Source organism: Paramisgurnus dabryanus, chromosome 6 (genome assembly GCF_030506205.2).
Source record: "Paramisgurnus dabryanus chromosome 6, PD_genome_1.1, whole genome shotgun sequence".
Lineage (NCBI taxonomy): Eukaryota > Metazoa > Chordata > Actinopteri > Cypriniformes > Cobitidae > Paramisgurnus > Paramisgurnus dabryanus.
This window is the reverse complement of record NC_133342.1, coordinates 24,115,626-24,143,082: the sequence shown is the minus strand read 5'-3', so window position 1 is coordinate 24,143,082 and position 27,457 is coordinate 24,115,626. Positions and strand designations below refer to the sequence as shown.

Here is a 27,457-nt window from a genome sequence, read left to right as displayed (position 1 = left end):
CTTTTCAATTCGTTGTGGATATGAACTGAAGCATCTTCTCATGCATGTTTTTGCCCTTCGGAATGTGTGCTGACATTAGCTAGTACATGCTTGACACTGTGTTTGTTCTCTACATGATAAATGACTCAAGAAAAAACTAAAAGATAAAGTCATTTTCACCTATTTTTTAATAGCAAGTTTCCTTTTGTTAAGCTAACATACATTAATTACGGTAATCTAGGGTGACCATACGTGCCATTTTCACCGGACACGTCCTGGCCAGGATTTTGGGTGTGTCCTCCGGAAGTCGCATTTGTCAACCACATATGGCACACCCGAAATCCTGGCCAGGACGTGTCTGGGGAAAATGGCACGTATGGATGGTTACCCTAGGTCAGCATTTCTCAAAGTTTGGGGCAGGCCTCATTGGTGGGGAATAGGAACATTACAAGTGGGCCGTGACAAACCGGATATAAGGTATAAAAATTAACAGTGGATAGTTTGTGGCATTTATTTATTTATTTTGAACATGTAAATGCAATTACAAAATATAAATAATAGTAAAACCAAACAAAGCACATGTTAACAACAAAATAAAAACTTTTTTCATATAAATACATTTTTTTTCCATTAACAAAAATATTAAACAACTCAATTTACATATACTAAAGGGAGTAGGAAGAAGTAAAACTTAAATGGAATGAAAAGAAAACCAAGCAGAGAAAACCAAGACAGACAGTGGACCTAATCAACCAAAAAGCCAGCCGAAAAGAAAGTATGATGACTTTTGTCAGAGACAGAAGTCTTATTTCATGCAAGGTGATAATACATTTGCACATGTTTTCTCTAGTGAAATTGTTAAATGCTGTTGTTTTAAAATATGATGTGATAAAATAAATTTCAACAGTTAAATTTAAAGCCTAGTTGATTTTTGTTTTTTGAGAAACACTGCCCTAGGTAATCATTTAACAGTTTAGACTAGTGATACAAATGCTGTATTAAATATTTTAATTTTACAATTGTGTGCATCAGTCTTATAACATGTCACAAATAAAAAGCAGTGTACAAGCCCAGTGCCATTGAATCATTATTATTTATAGAGACTCAGCTGGATATGGATAAGTATGTTGTGTTTTGTTGTTGTTATAGCATTATAGATTGTATGATATTAATAATGGGTTTCCCCTTTCTTGGATGTGATATTAAAGTGTTACACATTTGAACCACTTCTTCAAATTTATTGTGACAACAAAAAATTTAATGTTAAGACCTTCAGTATCTGTAATTAGATGTGCAGGTACTGACCTTTTCAGAATATTTTTCATCAAGAAATTTAATATCTTTTCGTATTGGTGGAAAATTGTACAAGTATATGTGATGGAAAATAGTATAGTAAACAAGGGTTTATGTTTTTTAGTCAGTGATGTGGAGCACCACATATGCAGTGAAATCGGCCTAAACTGAACAAACTTTCTAGCTGCAAACATTTTCTTGATGATCTTTGTAGAAATTTTCAACTGCCCTTATAAAACAGGATTCCAAGTGGTGTACGATAAATATCAGGATGATATCGATGACCCATATGCAGAACAAAATGTAGCGATACCTGTCAAGGGCATAGTCTTCAAGAACCACATAAAATAAAAAACACATAATAAAACATCATAAAAGTGCTTGATAAAATGTTCACAAGATAATACTGTTTAATGTCTTTTAGGATTGTCAGAGCAAATCATTTAATTACATATTCCCCCTTTATCGTACACTACACTGTAAAAATTAGCTGTAATTATGCAGCTGGTTGCCAGTAACTTACTGTAGAAGATAAAGACTGAAAATGTTTCATGTTCATTTAACTTTGAACAAACGGTTGCCAGTAAATAACATAAATGTAACATCTACAGTAAGTTACCGGCAGCTAGTTGCCAGTAACACCCATTAATATTGTCATTTTGACATATTTTTTTTTACAGTGTACCATTCAAAAGTTTTAAACACCACACCCTACCCTAGTGGTTAGAGTGTTGGGCTTTTAACCCGAGAATTGCCGGTTTGTGTGTGTTCATGACATGCAGTGCATGGGTTCAATGCAGAGGTCACATTTCGAGTATGCCTATACTTGACAAACATGTCACTTTCACTTCACTTTTTCACATTTTAGAACAATAGTAAATTTATCAAACGAACAAAATTGTAACTCTAATTGTAACTAAAATAAATCTAAACTACGTGGAAGTCTACCAGATGTTGCGTTTAGTCCACAAAAGCCATTTCTTTATGTTGTTGCTGTTGAAACCGTCTATAGTCAACCTTGAATGTGTAAAAATGTTGTCGAGCTGTCTTTTAAACACTATAAAAGATGTTTACGTCTATTCCAGGCCATTATTTGCTGCTTTGTCTTTATTTGTTTAGTCCAAGTCATCCGTTTTTATACATTTTGTAACAAATTTTTGATTTATAATGAAGGGAATTAATGTTTACACAATTCCAATTAGTCTACAAAAGTATTTTTAAATATTTAAGCATACACTTTCAAATTAGAAAAAGTTTTTAAGATCATGAGTAACATGTTAGTCAACTGTTTTAAAACTTTTGAATGGTAGTGTATGTAAGATAATACTTTTTTTTTGGCATGAACATAAAAACTCTACATTATAAAACTACACAAAGAAAAAATGAAAAAATGTCTTACCAGATATCCAAATTTCTCCCATATCTTAAGTGGAACTGAAATAAAAAAAATGGTTACCAGTTGAATCTACTTATGAAGGTACGAAAAGGTATTAAATATTTTTTTGGATTACACTCAATTTTGTCTAAACATACAGATTCTGTGAGCTTGTTTGTTATTAAGACAGTAACCATCAACAGTCAGCAGCAATTGTGCAAAGTCTTTTTTATCAACTTCATGCTTCCTCTGTGAAGAGTCTCTGTTGTTCCTGAATCATCAGCAGGGCCGCTGCTGGTCAATTGGGTGCCTCCTTTAGTTAAAAAAACAACATCAAACATAACTATAGTATGTGTGAGAATAGAACTATTAAAATGCTATTGTTATCATTTATAAGTGTATTTTGACAGCAACACAAACTACAATTATACAAAAATCCAATTATATATAATGGACTTTAGCTTAATATAATGTGACACAAGTAATTGTCAGTATAAATCCAAGCAATTTTGGAGAATTACTTAATGTCTTTCTTGTAAGTAAATTAATAGTCAGCTTTAAGAAAACAGCAGTTGTATATTAACAAAAGCAAAAGTTGGTATGTATGTTTATGTTCTCAATAATACATGTGTTTGATTGATTTAACACTCAAGCATTCAGTTAAGCAGGTTTTTTAATTCAAGTGTAGTTATTAGCATATACAAAACAAAAAATGTCTTTATAGATATCTTTACCATGCTTCAAAACACAATGCAGCACAATATCATTTAAACAATTAAAGTTATATGATATAAATAGGTAACAATGGTTTTACTATTTAAATCAGGCAGAGTTGGTTGTGTCAGCAGCCAAAGCTATATATTTTTACAGGCTTGTGAACTGACCTGAAAGTGATACACGTGTTTTATTTTAGACTTTTCTTTACCTTGCGGAACTTTAATGCTTTTTTGCGGATCAATCTGCACCACTGAACACATATGATCTGCAGTCAGGTGACGTGGGTGCGGAGATGCTGGGATGGCACATCGCATCATCTACTTTCTCACCGCAATATCCTGTATATAACGTCATATAGTTTGTTTGTTTGTATGTATGTTGTTGTGATTCAGATCAGAAATGTTTTTATTTTTTGATCAACCGAGATGGTGCCCACCAGGGGAGTTGGTGCCCTAAGCAGACTGCGTATAGGGAGTGGCGGTACTGATCATCAGGCTAGATAGATATACAATCTTAAGAATTAAGGTTTTTAAAATGTTCTTTGTTACACTGTATGGCTCTATGAAGATCATTCAACATTCACAGAATATTTTGTACAAATGATTCATTGTAGTAAAAAGGGTTCTGCTGACTATAAACAGGAAATGCATGGTTCCTTTAGCACTGACACTCACACACATCATCAACACCTCCATGCTCACCAGTACTTTCCATCCACGTTTGAACAGGCCCTGGTCACGCCACTGCTTAAAAAAGCCACACTCAACCCCTCTCTCATAGACAATTATAGACCTATCCCACTCCTTCAATTCATTGCCAAAACACTTGAAAGAGCAGTTTTCAATGAGGTATCTTCCTTTCTATCATTGAATAACTTACTTGATGACAGGCAGTCAGGCTTTAAATGCAACAACTCCACCGAAACAGCACTGCTGTCGGTCACAGAAACATTATGGCTATCGAAGGTGGAATCCAAATCCTCGGTTTGTTTCTGCTAGACCTGTCAGCAGCCTTTGACACAGTCAACCATCCAATAGATCCTTCAGGGTGTCATGGAGGGGCATTTTGTCCACAGCCCACCAGATGGTCACTGGGGTCCCACAGGGATCAGTGCTTGGTCCACTCCTTTTCTCCATCTACACAATATCCTTAGGACCGATCATACAGGCACATGGCTTCTCCTACTACTGCTATGCTGATGACACCCAGATCTTCTTCTCATTGCACCCAGAAGATACCACCATAGCAGCATGCATTACAGCCTGCTTAGCCGACATCTCGGCTTGGATGAAGAAACACCACCTCTAGCTGAACCTCACGTTCCCGCTTATTTTCCTTCACTACTCCCTGCTGGTGGAATGAGCTTCCTATAGGAGTCCCATCATCTCTTGCTACATTAAAAAAACAACTGAAAACTCATCTTTTCCAAATATTTTTGACAAATTGATACTGACTTATAGACACACCTCTTCTATCTAAAAAAATTAAAAAAATTAACTAGCTCTCTTTTCTCTCTCAACAGGTATTGTTCTGAAATTGTGAAAACGTATTACTTGGTATAAGCACTCCATGTATTATGCCTCCCTATGACAAATCGCTTGATTGTTTTCTTATCTTGTAAAATGCATTGGCTAAAAGTGTTTGCTTAATGTACATGTAAATCTTGTTCTTCTCACTTCTGTTTTTTCTCAGCATCTCGAGAAACACCCATGTACACAGTCGGCCTCTACATGTCAATACATAGATTTCAGAGCTCTATATTGAATTAGATTAATAGAATAACATCATCTGTGGAAGAACATCAGAGCAACCAATTTATTTTTTGCGAACTCGACCAGGCACGACCAATCACACTCCCCGGGCACGCCTACACATAGAATTGTGGGATAGGACAATAAATGTTTTTAAGAAGGCAGGAAGTAAACCAAACATTGGATTTGGACATGCCTAGATGTCCACATGCCTTGGAATACTGCCTCCAAAAGCACCATTTAGAGCTTTCGGATGCAGCCGTTGTATTTATTTTATTTATGCATTCTTAATGCCATTCCAGCATCTATGTCTAAATTCATAGCAAGAACCAGTTAATCTCTACACACGTTGGTGAAAGCCTTCCTGACCCAGCCAGGACTCGAACCAGGTGACCATCTTGCTGTGAAACGCACTGAGCCACTGTTAAACCCCATCCAATACCTTACGTTTAGCAAAGGAGCGGCGTCTTGACTTATCTTTACAAAAGGGTACTAAATCACCTTTTCTTGCTCAATTTCCTTCACTACTCCATGCTGGTGGAATGATCTTCCTATAGGAGTCCGATCATCCACATCTCTCGTTACATTAAACAAAATTAAAAACTCTCACACCTCTTATATCTAACAAAAATTAACTAACTCTCTTTCTCTCTCTCAACAGGTATTGTTTCGGAATTGTGAAAACTTGTTAAGTTGGTATAAGCACTCCTTATATTATTGCCTTCTTATGACAAATCGCTTGATTGTTTCCTTTTCTTTGTAAGTCGCTTTGGTTAAAAGTGTTTGCTAAATGTAAATGTTGTTTCTTCTCACTTTTTGTTTTTCTCAACAACTCGAGAAACACCCACGTACCCAGTCGGCTTCTACATGTCAATAAATAGATTTCAGAGCTCTATATTGAATTAGATGACTAGAATCACTTCTTCTGTGGAAGAACATCAGGGCAATTATCCGATTGACATATGCCAATCATTAGAGAAGTTTACAATCTATACCGACAAATGATGTTTCTTTCATAATAGCAGCTGTGACAAGAAGAGCTTTTATTTAGATGCAGCGAGGGTTGTGCATTCGGACAGCCTTGATAGGCAGTGTAATAGGATTCTGTTTAAAATATAAACAGAGATTGCCTTTGTGCAAACTAATCCCATATTTGAAATTTGCAATACAAATTTATCACTAGAAATGCAAATAAAATTTACACTAAATTTGTTCTCTAATCGCTTTCTTGGTCGCCATTGTATTTTTTGCGAACATTAGCTAAATTTATGGTGAGAACCATGACTAAACCAGTTAATCTCTACTCACCTTCCTGACCCAGCTGGGGCTAGAACCGCGGACCTTCTTCCTGTGAGTCGCATTGAGCCACTGTGCCACCCCATTGTATTTCAAATAAAAGTTTAAAGGCCTCCACACACACACACAGATGTTTCTGTTTCAATATAAAGTTCATTTAACTAAGTTAGGGAGCATGGTCATGTGATCCAACCAATCAGCGCAAAGAGGTGTCTATTTAGACGTCCCTCCCCTCGGTCTTGTGACAGTTTTGCAGCATCCCTCCTCCACCCCATCGCCTCACTCTTAGCTAATTCATATATCCCAGTTAAAGAGGGGGGAATACTCTGGGTCCAGGATACAATTCTGAGCTCAGAGCCCTCCCCTCAGACAGCACACCAAATCTGCTTTATCTCATTCCCTATTGATTACATGTTAATGTGAACTCATGAACAATATAGTACATTTTTTTTCAGTTTTTTAATGAAACATTTTTAAGTGTAAATTAACCTTAAAATCTACTTAAAGCCTACTAAAGTAGCAAGTTACTGAGATAAATAAACAAACTATAGTAACAGATCTGAAACTTCCACTTTCAGTGGCTTTATTTCATCTCGTGCTTCTATTAAGCGGTTGTTTTATTTGTCTGTTAAACAACCGTTGCTTATATAGGTCATAAGTCTATGAAACAGCCGACCTCTGCGACCTCAGAGCTCCAACAAACCTTCTGTGGTTTCATGCATTTCTGTCATCCACAAAGTATACGTCTGCTAACTGGTCTTTGCAAGTATGCTGTTCACATTTAAAGTGTCATAACACACGCTGTTTCTGCATATCTGATGTTAATCTGGAGTACCTATAGAGTAGTATTACATCCTTCATATCTCCAAAGAGTCTTTAGTTTTATCAGATTTATAAAAGACCGATTAGCTTTACTGAGTTTTCCCGATAGAATAGAATAAATTAGGAATGAGGGGTTACTAGCTGCAGGAGGAGTGAGTCCAATTCAACACTTTAAACAACACTGACTGGATAACTTATGATTCACTATGTTTGTGTCGTTTATATAGCATGCACTTACGTGCCTATTTCCAACATAACACAGAAGTCTTACCATATGCAATTACCAATGCATGACCCGGTTGAAAAATCCAGCGTTAAACAAACACACAAGCAAAACTCCGCTACTACCCCGGATAAACAAAATATATCAATTCTTTCCCTGATGCTGTTCTCCTTACATCCAAAAACACACTTCTTCTTTCATTTCATTGTTGAGTTTGATATAAAACAAAGCTTTTGCATGAAGAAATGCCTGTAACTCACACTAAATTTTTTTTTATGTTGAATTTACATAATTTTATTATGGCAAGAAGATCCACACAATCGTGTTACCTATTGTCTAGTACCACTCTTCTGAATGATGGTAACCACAAAACTCAAAACAGAAACTATTCTAAATCGCAAAGATAATTTAACTTGAAACACTAACAAGTCTTTCTTTTTTGTTAAAAACACAAAAAATAGCATTTAATTTCACATTTTACTCTCCAAATGCAATCCCATACAAAGCATGCTGGGAAGTAGAAGTCCACTGCCTAGTTAGTTATATGTACTTAAATAATTCAAGTAGTTTCAACACAAAATTTCTTTCTTACAAATTTGGGTGGATTTTACATAATAAAATTAAGTGAAATTTACTCAATAATATGTTAATTGAGAATTACTAAAAAATTTATTTTGTTATTTTTACTTTTTACATTTTTTTAAGGCACAGAATCATTTTTTTCAGTGTATCGTCCTCAGTTCTTGCTCTCCTGCTGATAGACTTGTGGGCGTGGTTAATTGCCCATTACAAGAAGTGATGCATATAGCATACCCCTGAAACGTCAGCTGGACCCGTATTCGCAAAAACTTTCAGAAACTTGTATGAACCATGGCGAAGTGCATTCGGCCCAGAAATACTCTGTAACACGTCCAACTGTTTTTTTTTGATAGTTTGCATTTGTTTAGCATGAGGAAATCTTAAACTGTTTTAATAAGTCAGAATGCATGAAATACCGTTAAACCCCCCACCATCAGAAATTGTACAGAGCAGGTTTGTATCCATGTTACCATTGTAAAGTTCAGTACAGGGCCGTCAGGGCAGGTGTAGTCTATGGATCTGTATCGCTATGTTGCCATTGTACAGTATAGTACAGCGCACTGCCATCAGGGCAAGTGTAGTCTATGGGTCTGTAGCTCTATGTTATATCAAATCAAAGCACAGTGGAAAACACCAGCCACATCTGTTTCACTCAGAAATTTGTCACAACATGGAAGTAAAGTTGATTGTGACTTCCGCTTCACAGGGACTTTAAAAGAAATTAAATATGAAATGTAGTGGATTCAAAAGTATGATAGTATGCATTAGAATGTGGTAAAGTAAAAAATGCTCTGATAAAGTACAGATAATTAAAAAATGTATTTTTTATAAAACTAACAGTACTTAGTACATCAGCACCTCTGCTCTGAGATGTCAGATGTTGGCTAGACAGCGGGTGACATTAAAAAACCCCTAGACCTACAAGCAACAATAGCATGGCAGACTGATAAAACATGTCACATAGGCTTAAAAGACGCACGCAATGAAATAAAACCATGCAAAAGCGGAAGTACAGTTCTGCAACTAAAGTTTGTTTATATATTGCAATAACTTTCTTCTTATATGCTTATATTCTACAAAATATGCTCATTTTCCAGCTCCCCTAGAGTTAAACATTTGATTCTTTCCATTTTGAAATCCATTCAGCTGATCTCCGGGTCTGGCGCTAGCACTTTTAACATAGCTTAGCACAATTGCAGGGGAGAATTTTCGGGCAGTGCATCATATCAGTGAAAAATTAGCATATTTTCAAAAAATTTGGAATGTCCCTTTAAACTTAAATTAGAATATAACCTGATGTAATGCTCACTGATAATCTTTCTAATCAATTAACAAGATATAAACTTTTTCATAAATGCCTCTTGTCTAATTAATGGTTGATTTTTTAGGATCTCGTTCTACTCTATGATTTCACTGGTTGTCTTGATGAATAAATCATTTTTTTCCTACCATCAGACCATGTTTTAGTAGGCTACACTCACATTTATTTTGAAGGTATTTAGCATTCAGGCACTTTACTTGGTGAACTTAATAATGATCATCAACCATTTTTAATATATCATTAAATCATTTAATTCAGTTGTCCTTGCTAATAAGTAAATGTGCATGCACTTTTTATACAGGTTGGGATTTTTCTCTAGACTGAGATACCATTCTTACAGTGAACAGGTCACAACTTGCGAACCTCTCTTATGCAAACTGTATGTTTAAAGTTCATGTAATAAATGCTGAATCAAATCTGCACATCTATGCCTTTATGGGGTTTACAATAAAAACTGCTTATTGTAGTTAGCTCTATCATTCTGCGGTTTGTGTTTAAATCAAATATCAAACAAAGGGAGCTTTAAGAATTTCCTGTAGAAATAGACTTTAGCAGTATATCGCTGATGCACAACCGACTTCCTTTCTGTGGTTTTGTCTCAGATGTTGATGCATCCTTTGAGGAAGAGGAAATTAATGTTTTTTTTGAGCTAGAGACAGATTTGTAAGAGAGATTTTAAATATCCTCATATATACACCCTTGACCGTTAAACAAAAGTTTCTAAAAAGTGCATTATTACCTTACATTACATTTCAACCAATTACAATGTTTGTTTTGTATCTGGCATGCTATTGTTACCTTACAAATTCAGGACCCTGACTAGACCACCATATTGACATTATACGCAGACATTTTAAACCACTCCTATTGTAATTTAGACTGGTCTTTTTCACTTTCAAAGCCAAATTAAGTCCACTATGGTTTAATGCAGGAACAAAACCTGAAAGTCCAGGGGGTTGAGTCCTATTTATACAGTAGCAACTATATAGCCTACTCTCTTATCTCAACTTTATAGGCCTATCTGGCAGGCATAAGGGTCATTTTTGCATTATGTAAACTAATGTGCAAAGTTTAAACAAACTGTAAGTCAGTGGTCTACCTCTATTGGGTGTTTATTATACTGCTTGGTAGAGGTTCCTTTAATCATGTTCTTGCTGTAATCCATGCAATCCTCCAGGGGGCGATGTAGGGTCCTGTGATTTTCTGTGGGTTTCAAAATCCTGAAGTGAAAGATAAAACATGACACAAGATTTAGATCTCCATCACAGTGTCATAGCCAAAACAGACAGCTTTAACTCATCCTTTCCACATTCCCTGTTTAGACTTGAGACATAGCCTATCCATACACAGACAGATACAATAAAGTAACTTATGAAAAGAAAGGAGTCATAAATGCATTTGGTCCATAAGTTAAGCTAAAATGTCTTTGCTTTGGTATGTCATTGATTAAATAAAAGCAGCTGCTCTCCCTGCTGAAAAAACAACATAGGCCAGCATAATTCCCATGCTGGTTTAGTGCTGGTTTAGCTGGTGTTCACAGAATACCAGTATCAAAACACGACATATGCTGGTCTTGCTGGTATGACCAGCATGGGATGCCGGTGCTGGTATGCTGATGACCACCAGCTAAACCAGCACCAAACCAGCATGGAAATTACACTGGTCTTGGTGGTCACTAGCAAACCAGCACCAAAACACAACATATGCTGGTCTTGCTGGTATGCTGTTTTTTTCAGCAGGGCTCTGTCTTTTTCATTTCTATTTCATTTTGCGAGTGAAGTTGCGCAAGCTAATTTCACCAATTTCTTCTGAAATATTTTAAAAAGCCCTTACATAGCCTATACTTGTACAAACCGTTGTGCAACATGTTTACTAACCACACACGCAGTGGTACTCTGACCATATTAATGTGTGTCAACTTAATGTAATTTCTCCTGCTTATGTTTTAACGGCCTGCCCATAGACCATTCCCTTAAAGTAATAAGGACAGATGTGGTCAAAAGTAAACAACAGAGATAAACTAAAAAAACAGATGTGCATTGACATGCATCTCTCGTACACTTGTGATCCAGTCGACCAAAACGCTTCTTAAAGGTCCAATGTTACCATTTTAAACAATGATAAAACACATCAACAAATCAAATCAAATCAACAAGTAAAACAAAGGGTTTTGAGTAGACTACATCAAAAAAGTAGCCCTTCAGATTGCTTAATTCATTGCAGTAGCTCTTGCTCACATAAAGGTTGGAGACCCCTGCTATGATAGTTCCCAGTATTGCGATCTCATAGGCAATCAGATTGCACAAAAGCACTGATTGGCTTTTCATTTAAGTCATCGCCAAGACAATGCATTTAAATACAGTAGTCTTGTGCACAGTGTGCTATTAGAATTCTATCACCCACATCCAACCCCAGCTCCATCTTGATGTGTTTACAGGATATATTGTGACTAGCATTGCAGCAGCATCACTTACATGCCTACTGCAGCATGTGTATTAACAGTAGCAACACTGAAACCCTAATGCTGTTTGTACTCAAAAAGTCAAACAATCATGACTTAAATTTTGCCTTTTGGATCCATAACTTAACGATCTTTGTTCATTCAGCTAATTAACTTACATAAACCATAAACTTAAAGATTCTAGTGAAATTAATTTAAGATTATCAGTTGACAATGCTGTGAGGAATACCCATAAGCCCTTGCGCCTGAAATAAATTTATCTTTGGTTTTGGTCCATGAATAACAAGTTTTACACTCTTTGTAGCATAATTGATGTTTTTTTGTAAATTATAGTTTTTTTGTGAAAACACAAAATGAACTGTGTTCAGTGTTTCCATACATGCACCACATTAAACTCATTGTATTTCTTTCCACTATAATGAAGATACACGTGAACAGTGCAGTTTGTGTGCTTCTGTGAATAATTAAGTTCATTCATTGATTGACATAGAGTCAGTCCTGAATACCTTTCATTACATTAAGTTAAATGACAATTTAAGTGTAGTCTTTATGAACACCAAGTGAACTTAATTGTTTAACTGCACTGTACAAACTCCAAGTTTGATGAACTTAAAATTTTAAGTTCAATCTATATGGCCACCAAGTTAAGTGAACTTAAATATATAAGTTTTTGTGAGACCCATTACTTAATTTAATTGAGGCAACGATTTTACTTATGAGTTCAGGCAACTTATTAGGGTTTTCAGTGAAGTCTTCATCCTTGCTCTGCAAAAGCAGCAGCAAAATCTAGTTACACAGACCAAATACAATATCTTGTTATGACCACTAACTTGCTAAAAGTGACTCGAGAGTTGTCATGACTGAAATTATATTTTTGCTTGCTTTATGTCTGTAGACTATATATTTTCACAGGTCTTTGGGCCAATAATACTACAAATAATGTGTAGTCCTCCTTTTTTAGGTATATTTGTTGTGCATCTATTCCAGTTACTTAATGTTAATAGGTAAATAACACTAGCCATATAAAATACGTTGTTTTTGCATAAAATGTTGGCTTTGGTGATTTTACAGTTGTTCAAAATTATTGCAATGTTATACCTTTTTAAGTAAAAGGGATGCAGTTTCTTGTGCTGGTGCAGCACAACATAAAGTCAATACATCTTTGCAGTAAATCATTAGGCATGAAGCATGGAAACATATGAAGTTTACAGATGTTTTGGATTGATGAAGGGGCTAAGGGAATTTGACTACTGGAAAAGTTTAATATCAGTTCCCAACGGCATTTACATCGCTTAGCCTGGGTGTCCTTGGAATTTTTAGTCTGTGAATACATTCACTTTACTTTTTGGCAGGAGGGCAAGGACTTAAGACATGTTAAAATATCACACAACATCCAGTACAGTTTAATATGTTCAAATCATCTAAAGCAAATCTTAAAAGTTTAAAGTGCACCTATTTCATTGCTAAAAACAACATTATTTTTTGTATTTGGTATAATACAATATAATTCACGTGCTTTATGGTTAAAAAAACACTTTATTTTCACATATTGTAAATTTTTTTAGCTCCAGATTTCCCTGTCTCCCTGAAACGCACTGATTTTGTAAAAAAAATTAATTTGAAAAGCGCTGTGTCCCTGATTGGCAAGCTAATCTGTAGTTGTGATTGGCCTAAATACCTCTGACGTCAGCTGGAAATGTGACGCTCCTTACCATGTTTGAAAGATTCGGTCGCAATGCAAGGCTTACAGGAGTTAACTTACATGCTATGAGTCCAAAGCAGGAGGAATTATAATATGTCTACATTACCAATCCCAGGAAGTAAACTTTTGCCTACAATCCGTGTGTTTGTTGTAGTCCAAGAAAAGAGATTTACATGGGAGACGATAACATCGTTTACTTTGTGGTTTGTACCTTTTGCATATCATTAACATGTAATCCTACTAATACACACATACACACCAACGGAAATGTAAAATCGTGAAATGGACCATAGGTGCCCTTTAAGAGAATAGAAACCAGTTTCAAAATAGAGAATATAGAGCAGGAGCAGTAATGTAGTTTATATTACAATAAAGCTTAAATGAAAGTCTCAAAGAGCAAAAGCTGTGCTATAAATGATAAGAGAACCTGGTATAGATGATTACAAAGTGCAGAATCTGTGGTATGTCGACAAACTAGAATGAGTCAGGGTTGTGCTGCCACATTAGTGTACACATTAACACACCTTCTTCGCAAGAATAGTGGGAATAGGACATAGGACGACAGCTGGATCCACAGTCCAAGAGTCTGGTTCATGCAGACTCCTCTCGGTAAATGTACAAAGCAGCAGACAATATAAATCCCGTGTATGAATGGAGCATCGTTTGAATTTCTGAAGAAAATGCAGAGGACTCGCAGCACAGTGAACCCGCGCGCACCGGAGTGTCCGCGCGCACAGCGCGTGTGTTTTGACGCTGTGCGTTCTGTCAGATAGTTTTCAGTCGTCAACTTGTCCCAGCGCATCTGTGCTTGGGGTAGCGCTCTCAAGCAACGGAAAAGCCGACCTGAAAATAACGTTGAATGCTAAAAGTGATTGAAGAACGAGATGGATGTGTGTAAACGAATGCTGATTTTATGGCTAACTTGTTCGCTCGGACCTGTGAGTATTACTTCAATATATCTGGTTTTCCCACGCTTAGTCATCGACGTGAAAGAAATCAACAAATTATTTAACACACCTACTCCTCAAACAAGGTTGTCAAGTCGAATAGTGTAGGATAGATCTAAATTATTTGAATTCCTCTTTCCTGTTCCTTTGTGGAATTTACTGTATCTGTGCCTGATAGCCTTCATATTAATGCTAGATAAAAACACAGTATCTTGGTAAACCATTGAGTTCGTTGTAATCTGACATCTATTGCACATAGTTGAACAGAAGGGAGATCAAATCAGGTGTATTTTATCTTTGACCTCTTACACCATTACTGTAGATTACCCAAGATTTTTTATTGTGACTTTCTATTTTCTAAAAATACATTACCTGTATTATCAGCCAAATTAATACATTTTAGATTAGATGGGAGGATAATAATGATTATATAGTATGTGACCATGTCTGTAATATAGGCTCATAATAACTATAAGATAAGAAGCATCAAAGTTTGATTTCTTTGAACATTGATAAAAACATTGACATGGCCTTAATATCTATTGGATATGCTTTCACAGTTTTTTATATTATGTAGGATCATTTATGTAGGCAAGGCAAGGCAAGTTTGTTTGTATAGCACATTTCATACAGAGAGGTCATTCAAAGTGCTTTACATAGAAATGAGAAAACAATATATAAGAGAAAATATGAGAGTTTAATAAATAATAAATAATATAATAATAAATAAAATAAATGTGATTTTAATAAAAACAGTTTAAAATATGTTAAAAATAATTAAACAGAAGTAAAAGTGAGAAGACAGTAAATCACAAAAATGACTTTGGCTGGGTTTTCACAGACTGAGTCACATATATTAGAACATGTATAATAATAAAGCTAAGTTATGGACTTTAACCATTCGACTTAACAGATAAATAAACATTAAGATTCTGTGTATGCATGGAATTTTATCTTTGACTTGTAATGCCTTTTGGTTTACTTTGTTTTAGTGATTTAGAAACACATTGCCTTTTAAGGGCCAATATGATTCCAGCAAAGCCCTAAATTTCATAGTCTAAACACAATATATATTTATTGGCAGTGTGTATTTGCATTGCAATGTAACATAGTTTGCTGAATTCATTTTGTCAATTTACTGACTGGTATTTGAGCCTGTAAAGTTTTCACTTGATTTAATTTTCCAAATTTCATTCATTTTTATTCATTACAATGATATGTTATATAATCCTAATTGATAAATATTCATGCTACCAAATCTACCCTTTATATTGCCAAAATTAGTGGTCAGCTTAACCTTACACATTTTATTGTTTTTACTGAATAGTTGTGTCTGTCAATTGATTTTTCTTTGAAAATGTAACCAGAAAGCTTAAGAAAGCTGTTTTAAATTCATTAAGAGAGAATTCATTCATTTTTTGAGATAGAATACTGTAGGTTTCTCTGTTCATATTGACACTGTCCTTGATCACAGTTCTTTCCTTACAGCAAAGCGCACTGACTCATGCCTTTACAGTACAGCTGACTTTGTTTAAAAATGCCACTTACACTGTATATTATTTGATAGAATTGCAACACTTATTCGTTCATGTAGATTTTAATAAACAGCAGTATCTATTGAGCTAAAAGACACCATTACAAGGTTGGCCATGTTTTCGGAGTCAATGGTTTAGTGGACAGTGCTCTGACATATGATGCAGACACACTTCTGGCGACCGGAGTTCGAATCCCGGCTCAAGGTCCTTTGCCAAACCCGTACTCCTCTCTCCACCCTGTACTTTCCTTTCATTTCCTTCAATACTTTCTATAAAATAAAGACAAAAAAATCCTTAAAAATAAATAAATAGATTGGTCCTGGGGATCACACATAGTGCTCAGTCAGGTACTGTAGTAGTTTTGACCCAGCACATGAACTGGTTTGGGTAAACCAACACCGTAGTAAATTTTAGATTGATGTCACCCCTACTGGCTTCATCTGCCAGAGTACCTACAATAAATCCTGTTGTCCTTTGGTCCTCTATGAAGGAATCTAAAACAGCATATCTTCACATCATAAAGCCTATAACAAGGAAAATGAAAAACAGATGCAAGGAAAACCATTTATGGTGGATATTTTGTCGCCTTATACTGAAGATGCATAGTTTTTTTATAGATCCACAGATGTGAATGGAGATGTGATTAAGATCTCTAGTGAGTCAGAGCAGGTATTTATGATCTGAATGTTAAATCAGATCATAAATCACTGGGTAAAAATAAAGGAAAATGTGATTTTATTACATCTGCATAACACTCACAAAAAGCAGGAATGTTATAATGTGTCACATGTTAAAGCAGTTCACTTTGTTCTTATCAAATAGTTAATATGTTTAGCTTTTAATGTGCTTCACCTTCCAAAAACTGATGCTATGTTCTCTGTCACTTAAAAAAAATGAAGCTTGTTTTACCTCAAGACAAAGTAGCCAATGTCACAATCTTATAATTGCCTTATTGATTTAAGCAGATGCTGTCTATCCAGATGTGCGAGGTCATGTGGGAGCTGGAGGCAGAAAAAATGGAGTGTTTGTCCAGGCTGGAAAATATTACTGCAGGTATTTACACTGCATATAAGTCATTGTATGACAGCTACATTTATGTTAAAGCATTGTAAGTACTAGGCTTTCAAAACAAGAAAAATTCAACTACTGGAATGTACGTCAACTAGAAATTCAGCATAATTCAATAAGAAATATTGGTTTTAGGTCAGCCTGAAGGCACACTCAAAAACTGCAGAGTTATTTTCAACCCACTGTTGGTTGAAGGGGACAAACGGGTTGTAATTTAACCTATGCTGGGTTGTTCCAACCCATTGTTGGGTCAAATTTAAACACTTTATGGATAAACCCAAATGTTGGGTTATTCCTTCTCAACCCAAGTCTTTTAGTGCACCAGCTATGGTTTAAAATCTATCTTTCGGACTGCAGTAGTCTGTAGTTTGAAAAAAAAAATTTATGATTTGTGTTTGCTTGAAACCAAATTGCTTTCTTGTGAGATGAACTTTCTCCCATGCATGTGGTTTTGCGTCTTTATCATGTGTCAATCATTTGCTTGTTACAAGAAGAATCATTATTGTCCAACATGTTTTCTGTTCTGCAAAAAATATGAAATTAAACCAAGCAAATATGTCATTTTCCATCATCTAAAGAAAGTTTCTATTTTCTTTTAAGGTTGTCCAGGTGAATGGGACCTAGCATGTTGGCCATCAGCTAGGGCTGGAGAGATAGTCACCATCCCCTGCCCAAAGTACTTCAGCCATGTCAGTGATCAGAGAGGTCAGCATCTTTTCCTTATATATTAAGATGCAAAATGTTTTTAAACAAACCCCACAAACCTGTCTTTTCATCATGGTCCAATGCTGCAGACTATTTTAAAAAGTCATTCTGAACGCCTCTGTTGAGACTTGTTCTTAGAGAAAACAAACATACATACAGACCTCCTGTACAATTGTGCAGACTTGTAATGTTACTTTAGCAATGGGGGTCTGAACTGTAGGACTGAATGAGATTAGTAACAAATGTATTTAAAACTGTTGCCGTGTCTAAGCCTTTGATAATTTTTGCATAAAGAAAGATTGTTTGTGCTTTTGGGACCTGTCACTGTAATTTAGCAGAGACGTAGATATAAAAACTGTAATCATTAAACTCTGCTAGGCAAATTATTTGCTGGGAATACATGACCACAGTAATTTAGTCAAGCACGGAAATCAGTGGGTTATTTTAATAGTGGTTAGTAAGTCTCCCGTGGTTATTTAATGTTAATCAAGATTAACTATGTATGTAATTGCCCATGAGCTCAAGGTTGGGGGCTGTTTGGTATGAATACTAAAAAGCAGACTTGATGTTGTCTCATTTTCATTCAGTCTTTCACATTGCTCAATGTAAAATATGATTTCATTCCATTGTTGAATCCATATGGGATCAGTTTCTTTGCTAGATGCAATTCATTCAATTAAAATGCTGAAATATGTATATATTTAACTTATGTACAGTTTACAGTATATTGCTGAATGTCCTTTATAGTTAAACAATATATTTCTTCCCGTGTGTACAGTTTGCTGACTGGATAATAAATGTATAGTTTTCTTTATAATATTATAGCTTGCAGAAATGGGTATTGATGTTGACCTCTGTGCTGTAGGCTGTCAGTCATGCAGTACACAGGTGAAATCAAGACTGGCACCTTAATACATGAACATACCCAGCATGCCAGTCACAGTTTTAATGAATGCCAAGCTTGTAGCCATCTGGGAAATTTAAAAAGCACACACAGATTAATAAAATATCGTGCTGTTATTTTGACCTTTATAGTTGAAATGAAATGATGGAAATGTCAGTGGACAGTCTCAAGCTCTTATGTTTGCCCCGAGCAGCAATTAATGTGTTTCTTAAGATTAGGTTGTCTAGTAATTATAAAGTAGCTATTTATTTGTTATGACACATCATTGTGGGAAACATGACACTCTAATTAAGGCTTATTATATATAAAAAATGTAGCTGTGACATCCATGTCCTACCGTATAGAGAGTGTCTTTGTTTTATATATTAATTGAACCACCCACCATATGGATTTAACACAGCTTTTCCATAGCTTTTTTTCTATATTTACTCACATGTGAATTGTGTAAATGTGTATATCTGTCAGAATTTGAGCTTTGATGTACAACCATGATTTTCGCCGTGTAAACTGTGTTTAGATATATCTAATGGGTTCCAGGTCATATCCAGTGTCTTGATGAAAGGGCCATGCCTTTCCCGTAAAACTCTGAGACCGTGAAAGCGTGCTCTTTGGAGGAAATCCACAACATGGATTGAGGGATTTAGATGGTTCAGGGTTAAATTCAGGGGATTTATCATCCTCATGTGGTTTTGAAGTTGATGCCTTTGGTGAGATGTGATGCAAGCCAGATGTGATTGGGAAAGATCTACATACTGTATGTGATTGGAGGTGGGCTGACCTTACAATCACATGCACTTGTAGTGCTCTAATGGGATAAAGCTCATATCTGACTGGGAATGTTGAGTTACATTTTAGGGTTGACAGAGACGTATATTTCTCGTGAGGTGATTGAACACTTAATGTGCCAGTGCAAAGAAAAAAAGAATTCGCCAGCAGACCTAAAAATCCTCATTAATTTATAGCAAACAGATTGAGACTTTCCTGTCCAGCCGGGGAAAAAAAGAATTTTTCCCACAGTGCCGATTTTCCTAGAAATGTGTTGGAAAAAGTGTTTAAGATACATTCCGCAGTGGCATTTTATGGCATTCTTAACAAATGTTATATTATAGGCATTTTAGTGCCTGTGGATCAGACATATCACGGTTTATGACTCTGTCTAATAAGCCGGAAGCTTTATATTATTCAGCTTGAAGACTTTATCTGTTCTGTTCCTTCATTGTCCACCAGGAGTAAAATTACATTTCAGTATCAGATTACAGATACAAAAGAATCTCCTGGGTCCTGTGTTATGCTAAAATCAAGAGGCAATTCAGGAGCATGAAAATGAAAAATAGCATTACGAAACTTGGCGGCACAGTGATTCGGTGACTTCCCATAAATTTATGGTGGGTGGAGCATTTAGTGTCCTAACACATCTGAACTCTTTACCCTTACAGCAAACATACAGTCATCTATCTTGTCTACTGTCCAGAGTGATTTCTTCTGTCTTAAAGGGACATTCCACTTTTTTTGAAAATATGTTTATGTTTCCCTAGAATTAAACATTTGATTTCTACCGTTTTGGAATCCATTCAGCTTGATCTCCGGGTCTGGCGCTAGCACTTTTAGCATAGATTAGCACAATCCATTGAATCTGATTAGACCATTAGCATCGCACTAAAAAATAACCAAAGAGTTTTGATATTTTTCTTATTTAAAACTTGACTCTTCTGTAGTTACATCGTGTACTAAGAATGACGGAAAATTAAAAGCTGCAATTTTCTAGGCAGATACTGCTAGTAACTATACTCTCATTCTGGTGTACTAATCAAGGACTTTGGTGCTGTAACATGGCTGCAGCAGGTGTAGTGATATTACACACTGCCCGAAAATAGTCCCCTTGGTTACTTTCAATAGCAGGGGACTATTTTCGGGCAGTGTGTAATATCATTACGCATGCTGCAGCCATGTTACATCAGCAAAGTCCTTGATTATTACGCCAGTTTGAGAGTGTAGTTCCTAGCCATATTGGCCTAGAAAATCACAACTTTTAATTTTCCGTCGGTCTTAGTAAACGATGTAACTACAGAAGAGTCAAGTTTTAAATAGGAAAAATATCAAAACTCATTTGTTATTTTTTTGCGTGATGCTAATGGTCTAATCAGATTCTATGGATTGTGCTAAGCTATGCTAAAAGTGGTAGCGGCAGACCCAGAGATCAGCTGAATGGATGCCAAAACTGTAAGAATCAAATGTTTAACTCTAGGGGAGCTGGAAAATGAACATATTTTCAAAAAAAGTGGATTGTCCCTTTAGTTTAATCTGTCTTCAAGTAATACATAAAAAAGATAATTTACCCAAAAATGAAAATTCAGCATCATTTACCCCCTCAGGTTACTCTAAACCCGTTTAAATCTCTTTGTTCTCCTGAACATAAAAGGAGATATTTTGAGGAATCTTTGTAACCCAACAGTTTTGGAGCACCATTGACTTCCATGATACTACCCTGCTGAAAAAAACAGCATCAAACCAGCATGGACCAGCATGGGAATTATGCTGGTCTATGCTGGTTTAGCTGGTGGTCACAGCATACCAGCACCAAAACACAACATATGCTGGTATGACCAGCATGGGATGCTGGTGCTAATGCTGGTTTAGCTGGTGCTAATGCTGGTTTGGTGCTGGTTTAGCTGGTGCTAATGCTGGTGCTGATGCTGGTTTGATGCTGGTTTAGCTGGTGTTCACTTGCAAACCAGCACCAAAACACAACATATGCTGGTCTTGCTGGTATGCTGTTTTTTTCAGCAGGGTAGATCAATGATGCTCCAAAACTTTTCATTTGTGGATGAACTATGCTGCCCTAAAAAGGCAAAGCATAATGCATTTGGTCAAAATTGAATTAAGGATTGAAATGGGCTTTGTGAGATCTGATGTGTCTTGTGACAAAGTCTCCTGGTTCAATTTTGTCTCATTTCAGAGAAACGTGTGTGCCAAAATTGCAGTAACATGTTTGACTGGCTGGTGTAAAAACTTTAAGGGCATTTTTCTCGGTTTCAGTGTTTGCGTAGTTACTGCACTTTTTGGAGGACAGAATACCTTTAAGCACTTTCATGTTGGGTCAAACAAATTATCAATACTGCAATAACCTCTCGATTATAAAGCTTTGTCTTGCTTTGCATGTTTTGGGGATTTGTTTAGTGTAGATGAGGTTTCAGATATTGTAATTATACGACATACATTTTTTTTTAAAGACACACTTTCACACCCACCTTCACGACAGAAGTCTGCTTTAAAACATGAGCTTAAAGAGCTTGATCAGAAGCCCACTATGATTCATGTTAATACAAGCCATTCCACTGATAACATTTCAAGGGACCAAACCTTTCATTGGAGTCAAACTCCATGTCTTCTTCTTTATACGTAAGCAGCAGTTATACATTCACACAGGGACAAGCTTAAACCTGAGACCTTTAGAGCATGCTTAGAGAACGGAGAGCATTGCAAAGGAATCCTCTGAAACAACATAACGACGGGTTCATTAGGTCTTGTGTTTAGTTCAGAGTTTCATACAAGGTTCTGATGATCCTCGTTGAGTTGTTTTTCGGGTGGATAAAAGCATTCTTCTGACAGTCATTCATTCAAAACTAATCTGGATCTGTCGCTGTCCCTGTCTGGCACCGATGCATGAAATTACACAGATGATGTAATGCACAAGTTATTTTATGTGAAGATTGTTGATTTGAGATTTAGTTCATTGAGTAACTATCACTGATTTACAATGTGGTCATTAAAGGATGACTGTATTTACCCAACTGATAACATTATATACTTACTGGAGGATTTGGATGTATGTTTATGCTATTTTAAGTTTAGGGTTCTATCTTTTATCTCCAAGTATGTTGTGTACTTGGTTAACATCGAAAATAGCTCAGATTTGAAACATTGCCCATATAACTTTGTTGTTTAGACAGGAATAGAAGCAAACAGAAACTTTTATTTACAGTATGCCTCCAGCTGTTTCTTCGGGAAAAAAGATCTAGAAATCTTACAAATGTCTGCTTGCACTTTTATTATTTATATATTTAGTTTGTGGTTTTGTGATATTTACCTTTCCTGATTGTTCTTACCTGTGTCTTGTTGACCTCATTACCCTTTGTGTATTTAAGATATGTTGTTTTCTGTGATTGGCGTGTTTACTGTATTGTGGTAACAGAAGGAATTAATTTATATTCATTAGATAAAGTTGACAATAAAATATATGCCAACAAAACGTCTGAGCTACAGTGGTGCCCGGTGACTTCTTTTTTCGAGGGTGCTCGATGCGAAGTTCATCACAACATGTGTGTGGTTCCTTTTTTCAAAATATGTGTTCTGCGCGATATTGGATCGAGAGATTGTGTGTGCATCACGTGTCTTGTCAAAATAAGTGTCTGCTGCAGACGGTCTAAAGGGTTTATGATAAAAGAGACGCTCGCGTTTGCCAGATACTCGCATAATCTCATGCGTAATCAGAGTTTACTGATAAGGGAGTGTCTTGCATGTATTTTGTGAACGTGAGCGTCTCTTTTAGCATAAAGGGTTGTGACGCATGTACAGCGGGCACTTATTTTGACAAAACACGTGATGCACACAGGATCTTTCGACGTGCAGAACACATATTTTGAAAAAAAGGAACCACACACGATACTCCAAACACTTATTTTTAATTAGCGCTCCTCGGTTGAGCAGTCACGAGCCGCCATTGCTGAGCTATCAAAGAGCAAACTCTGAGCATTATACACCCTATAGTCTTGTCTAATGTTATGTATTTTCACCTTCAGATGAGTTAAACCATGATCTGGTCACGGCTTGCACCAGTGTCGTGGCCAAGATGGCACTGGATGGCTCGTCTGGTCCACCCAGTCAGAAAAGACAATAAATATTTTTGTGGAAAAGCAAAAACAAATCACTTTTTTGCCGATCCGAAAGGGATTCGAAAACGTAATGTAATCCGTGTAACCCCTACTGTATTGTACAATATGCAAGATGAGAGTAGGCTTTGAGGTCCACCCTATTTCACCAAGGTCCACTTAGATTAATTTCTGGCCCCGCCACTGGCTTGCACACTAAACATGTGCATGTAGCCAATTTAAAATAAATGATCACTCTCACGCATTCAACTGCAAATGTTTCTCAACTCTGTTTATGCTTTGCTTTGAGTTTTGTCGTTTGTTTCCCACAGAGCAGTTTTAACAGGATGCACATTTTTTTTTAAATGGCTTTATAATGCTAATAGTGATCAGGTGTTTTAAAGCACAGGGTTGATTGTCTCATTTGCTGTCGCATCCAATTCAACAGTTTTTTCAACTTATGTGTCGCTGTGGGGAATGTTGTGACAGCATTGGTTCATTTGATATACAGCATTGCGTCGATGTACATTGCGTAAGCAGTGCAAAAGGTTGTAGGTTTGCCAAAAGCATAAATGTAAAATGTATTTAAAGAGCTTGATATATTAAGAATGTAATGGGAAAAAAATGGAAATAAATGTAATAGCATTGTACATCATTAAACACATGGATGTGTTTTTTTTGGATATTCCTATTTGAGACACTAATTGTTAGAGTCCATTTATTTTGAGTTGTTTGTGGATATTTGGTGACATTTTGTTACCAACTTATTGTTATAATTCAATAGTTGTATAGACATTAAAGTCTGTATACAGTACTATAGTGTATTTCTGTCCACAATGGAGCTTAATTGTAATTTCTTAAAGGGCTAGTTCGGCCAAAAATGATATTAAACCCATGATTTACTCACCCCCAAGCTGTCCGAATTGCATATGTCCATCGTTTTTCAGACAAACACATTTTCGGATATTTTGTAAAATGTTTTAGATCTTTCAGTTGATTAAGTGTAATGTTACGGGGTCCACCCGTAAACCACGACCTTCAACTCCAAAAAAAGTGTGTCCATCCTTCACAAATTAAATCCAAACGGCTCCAGGATGATAAACAAAGGTCTTCTGAGGGTAATCCGCGCGGTGTTGTTGTAGAAATATCCATATTTAAAACTTTATTAACGAAAATAAATATCTTCCGGTAGCGCCGCCATCTTAGTTGCGTCCACATTCAGGAGAGAGTATTAGCGTAGTGTACGCACTTTTCTTAGTGACGTATGACAAATTCGTAGGGCTGGGGGCAGAGAGCAGCAGCAGAGTAGCCTCCGTAGGCTGTGTAAGCTCTCATCCTGAATGCGACGCAACTAAGATGGCGGCGCTACCGGAAGGTATTTATTTTCTTTAATAAAGTTTTAAATATGGATATTTCTACAACAACATCGTGCGCATTACCCTCAGAAAACGTTTGTTTGTCATCCTGGAGCCGTTTGGATTTAATTTGTGAAGGATGGAGGCACTTTTTTTGGACTTGAAGGTCGTGGACTATGGGTGGACCCCGTAACATTACATTTAATCAACTGAAAGATCTTAAACATTTTATAAAATATCGGAAAATTTGTTTGTCTCAAAAACGATGGACATATGCAACTCGGACAGCTTGGGGGTGAGTAAATCATGGGTTTAATATCATTTTTGGCCGAACTATCCCTTTAAGGGTTTACTTGTACACTTGTTTGATACCATTACATTTTGCAAGGATGACAAGGTTCCTGCAAATGAGATTAACATCTTCAGAGGTGAAGATGGTCATGTTTTTATTATTAATATTCTCTCTTATTGCAGGCAAATGGCACCCTTGCATTACAGAAAGAACATAATGTGACAAAAACAATGAAATTATTGTTTTTTGTATTTTGCTTTTTGTTACAAATACAAAGTGAGACATCTGCATGCATTTTTTATAAGTTTGACGCAGATTTACATTTTCCTGTAATGCAGCGAATACTTTTACAAAATTTTATTCCTTTCTATTTAGCTTCTGACATCAACATTCAAAGAAATCTGGCCTTGAACCTTTTTCAAGTATATGGCAGAAAAGATGTGAATTAGATAATGGTGACAGTCATTACATGTACATCAGAGAAGTGAGAAGATTATCTAAAAGGTCATGATGAAAAACACATAATTTGTCTGTCAGTAAAGTCATTTCCGGCAGTTATTTAGCCAATGAGAAGACAGACAGGACCACATCTTTAATGTTTCTTCCAGCATGATTGCCTGATGATTGCTTTGTGAGCTTTACTTCACGAAAATAGGCTGCAGAAATAAAAGAGGATTCTTGAGCCAATGAACATTAAGCATAATCAAGGGCTCAAATCTGCTACCCCTCCTAAAGAATGCAATTATTCGCTTCGGTTTTGCCAAAAATAAATCAGATTATGATGTTTTATGTTCCAACATACAGGGAGAAGCGTGATAAGACATTGATGTTGTCAAGTGCATGTAAATGTTAGTGATTTTCTGGTGATTAATCTATTTATGGGTGGGCTTTGAGTGCGGTTCATAATGGACTTGTTTCCTCTGCTTGTTTTGCAGTAATCAGTGACCTCATCTTTGGTATTAAGTGTATTTGAGTTGTGGTTATTATAGCTGGAATAAAGCTGTGATTGAAATCTTTGGCATTTTTCTCAGTGTTTAATTGACACGTTCGCTGCCCTCTTGTCCTGTGCAGGAAACATATCCAAGAGCTGCACTGCAAATGGCTGGACAGAAATAAGCCCAGTTGTTATCGCCTTCAACTGTGGCTACGACCCCAATATCACGGAGGATGGAAACATGGTGAGTATGGCTTTACGCCACAATTAAGGTAGATTTTATCTAGTTTTTTTATTGTTTTAATTTATTTCTAATCAATACTACCATATAGTATGTAAGTACCAAGCAAGCCAGCAGTCAAATACTCAATTAAATTTAAAACAGAATCAATCAAAGCATGGGATGGTAGGCGGTAATTAAAGAATCACTTTTACTGCTCTTGAGTTAAGTACTGAACGTAATACTGCCACTTTTGTACCAAACGGCCTATCAAAGTCACGCCACTCGCTCACCATCCTTGCAACGCCTCCAGGCAATTATTTCAGTCATGCAAGACTGCGCAGACGTCAAAATCCCAGCGAGCGATTCATAAGCATCATTCTCGACTCTTTTACGTGACACCTTGATGTCAAATCCCAGCGCTTAATGAAGTCAAACATAACCATTAAAGCCTAGAATCTAAATGTGTTCTTGTAGCTAAAGTGTTCTTGTACTTACTTCGCTAGTTCATTTGATGTCTGGAAAATGCATAAATTATCAATTGTCAGGTAACATGTATTTCTGTAGTGATCATTCACTTGGGCAATTACATGCAAATGTACATGCATAGTTAAAGGTGCAGTGTGTAACTTTTACCAGGATCTCTTGACAGAAATGCAATATAATATACATAACTATATTATCAGTGGTGTATAAAGACCTTACATAATGAATCATATTGCTTTTATTATCTTAGAATGAGCTGTTTGGAACATACACCATGGGTCCCCTTACATGAAAGTCAGCATTTCTGGCCGCCATGTTTCTATAGTAGCCCTAAATGGATAAACTGCTCTACAAAGTATTTTGACACTATACGCTGTCTTACCGTGGGTTCACACCAGCCGCGTTTGAGGCATCAAATTTGCGTCTACCACGTCTAGTTTGCCGCTTCAACATTTCGAGTTCCGCGCGTGAAATTGTAGTCATCGAGACATTCACGCGGAAATTCGCGTCATGAGAGGGGCTTCTGCGACTCCGCACGCTTCCTGTAATCACGTCACTACTAGAGCAAACTCCTGATTGGTTAGCGCGGCACATTTTTCCGCCTAAATTCAATTTTTTTAATTC

General features: G+C 36.3%; 1 protein-coding gene and 1 long non-coding RNA gene across 2 annotated transcripts in view; one reads left to right on the top strand and one right to left on the bottom strand.

Annotated features, from left to right (window-relative positions):
- Positions 1 to 41: 41 nt before the first annotated feature.
- Positions 42 to 14,151, bottom strand: LOC135766784 (uncharacterized). The gene is made up of 5 exons (XR_010541825.2): positions 14,044 to 14,151; positions 10,456 to 10,576; positions 2,806 to 2,960; positions 2,672 to 2,706; positions 42 to 1,601 (listed from the first exon to the last, which is right to left on the bottom strand). It is a non-coding gene; the product is annotated as an uncharacterized lncRNA (long non-coding RNA).
- The window catches only part of vipr1a (vasoactive intestinal peptide receptor 1a), a 25,474-nt gene continuing 12,090 nt past the window's right edge, over positions 14,074 to 27,457 (top strand). The window contains exons 1-4 of the mRNA XM_065276230.2: positions 14,074 to 14,457; positions 16,967 to 17,054; positions 17,670 to 17,774; positions 26,265 to 26,371. Of these exons, the coding sequence (XP_065132302.1) occupies positions 14,404 to 14,457; positions 16,967 to 17,054; positions 17,670 to 17,774; positions 26,265 to 26,371 (354 nt within the window). The 5' untranslated portion in view covers positions 14,074 to 14,403. The remainder of the gene's footprint in view (positions 14,458 to 16,966; positions 17,055 to 17,669; positions 17,775 to 26,264; positions 26,372 to 27,457) is intronic.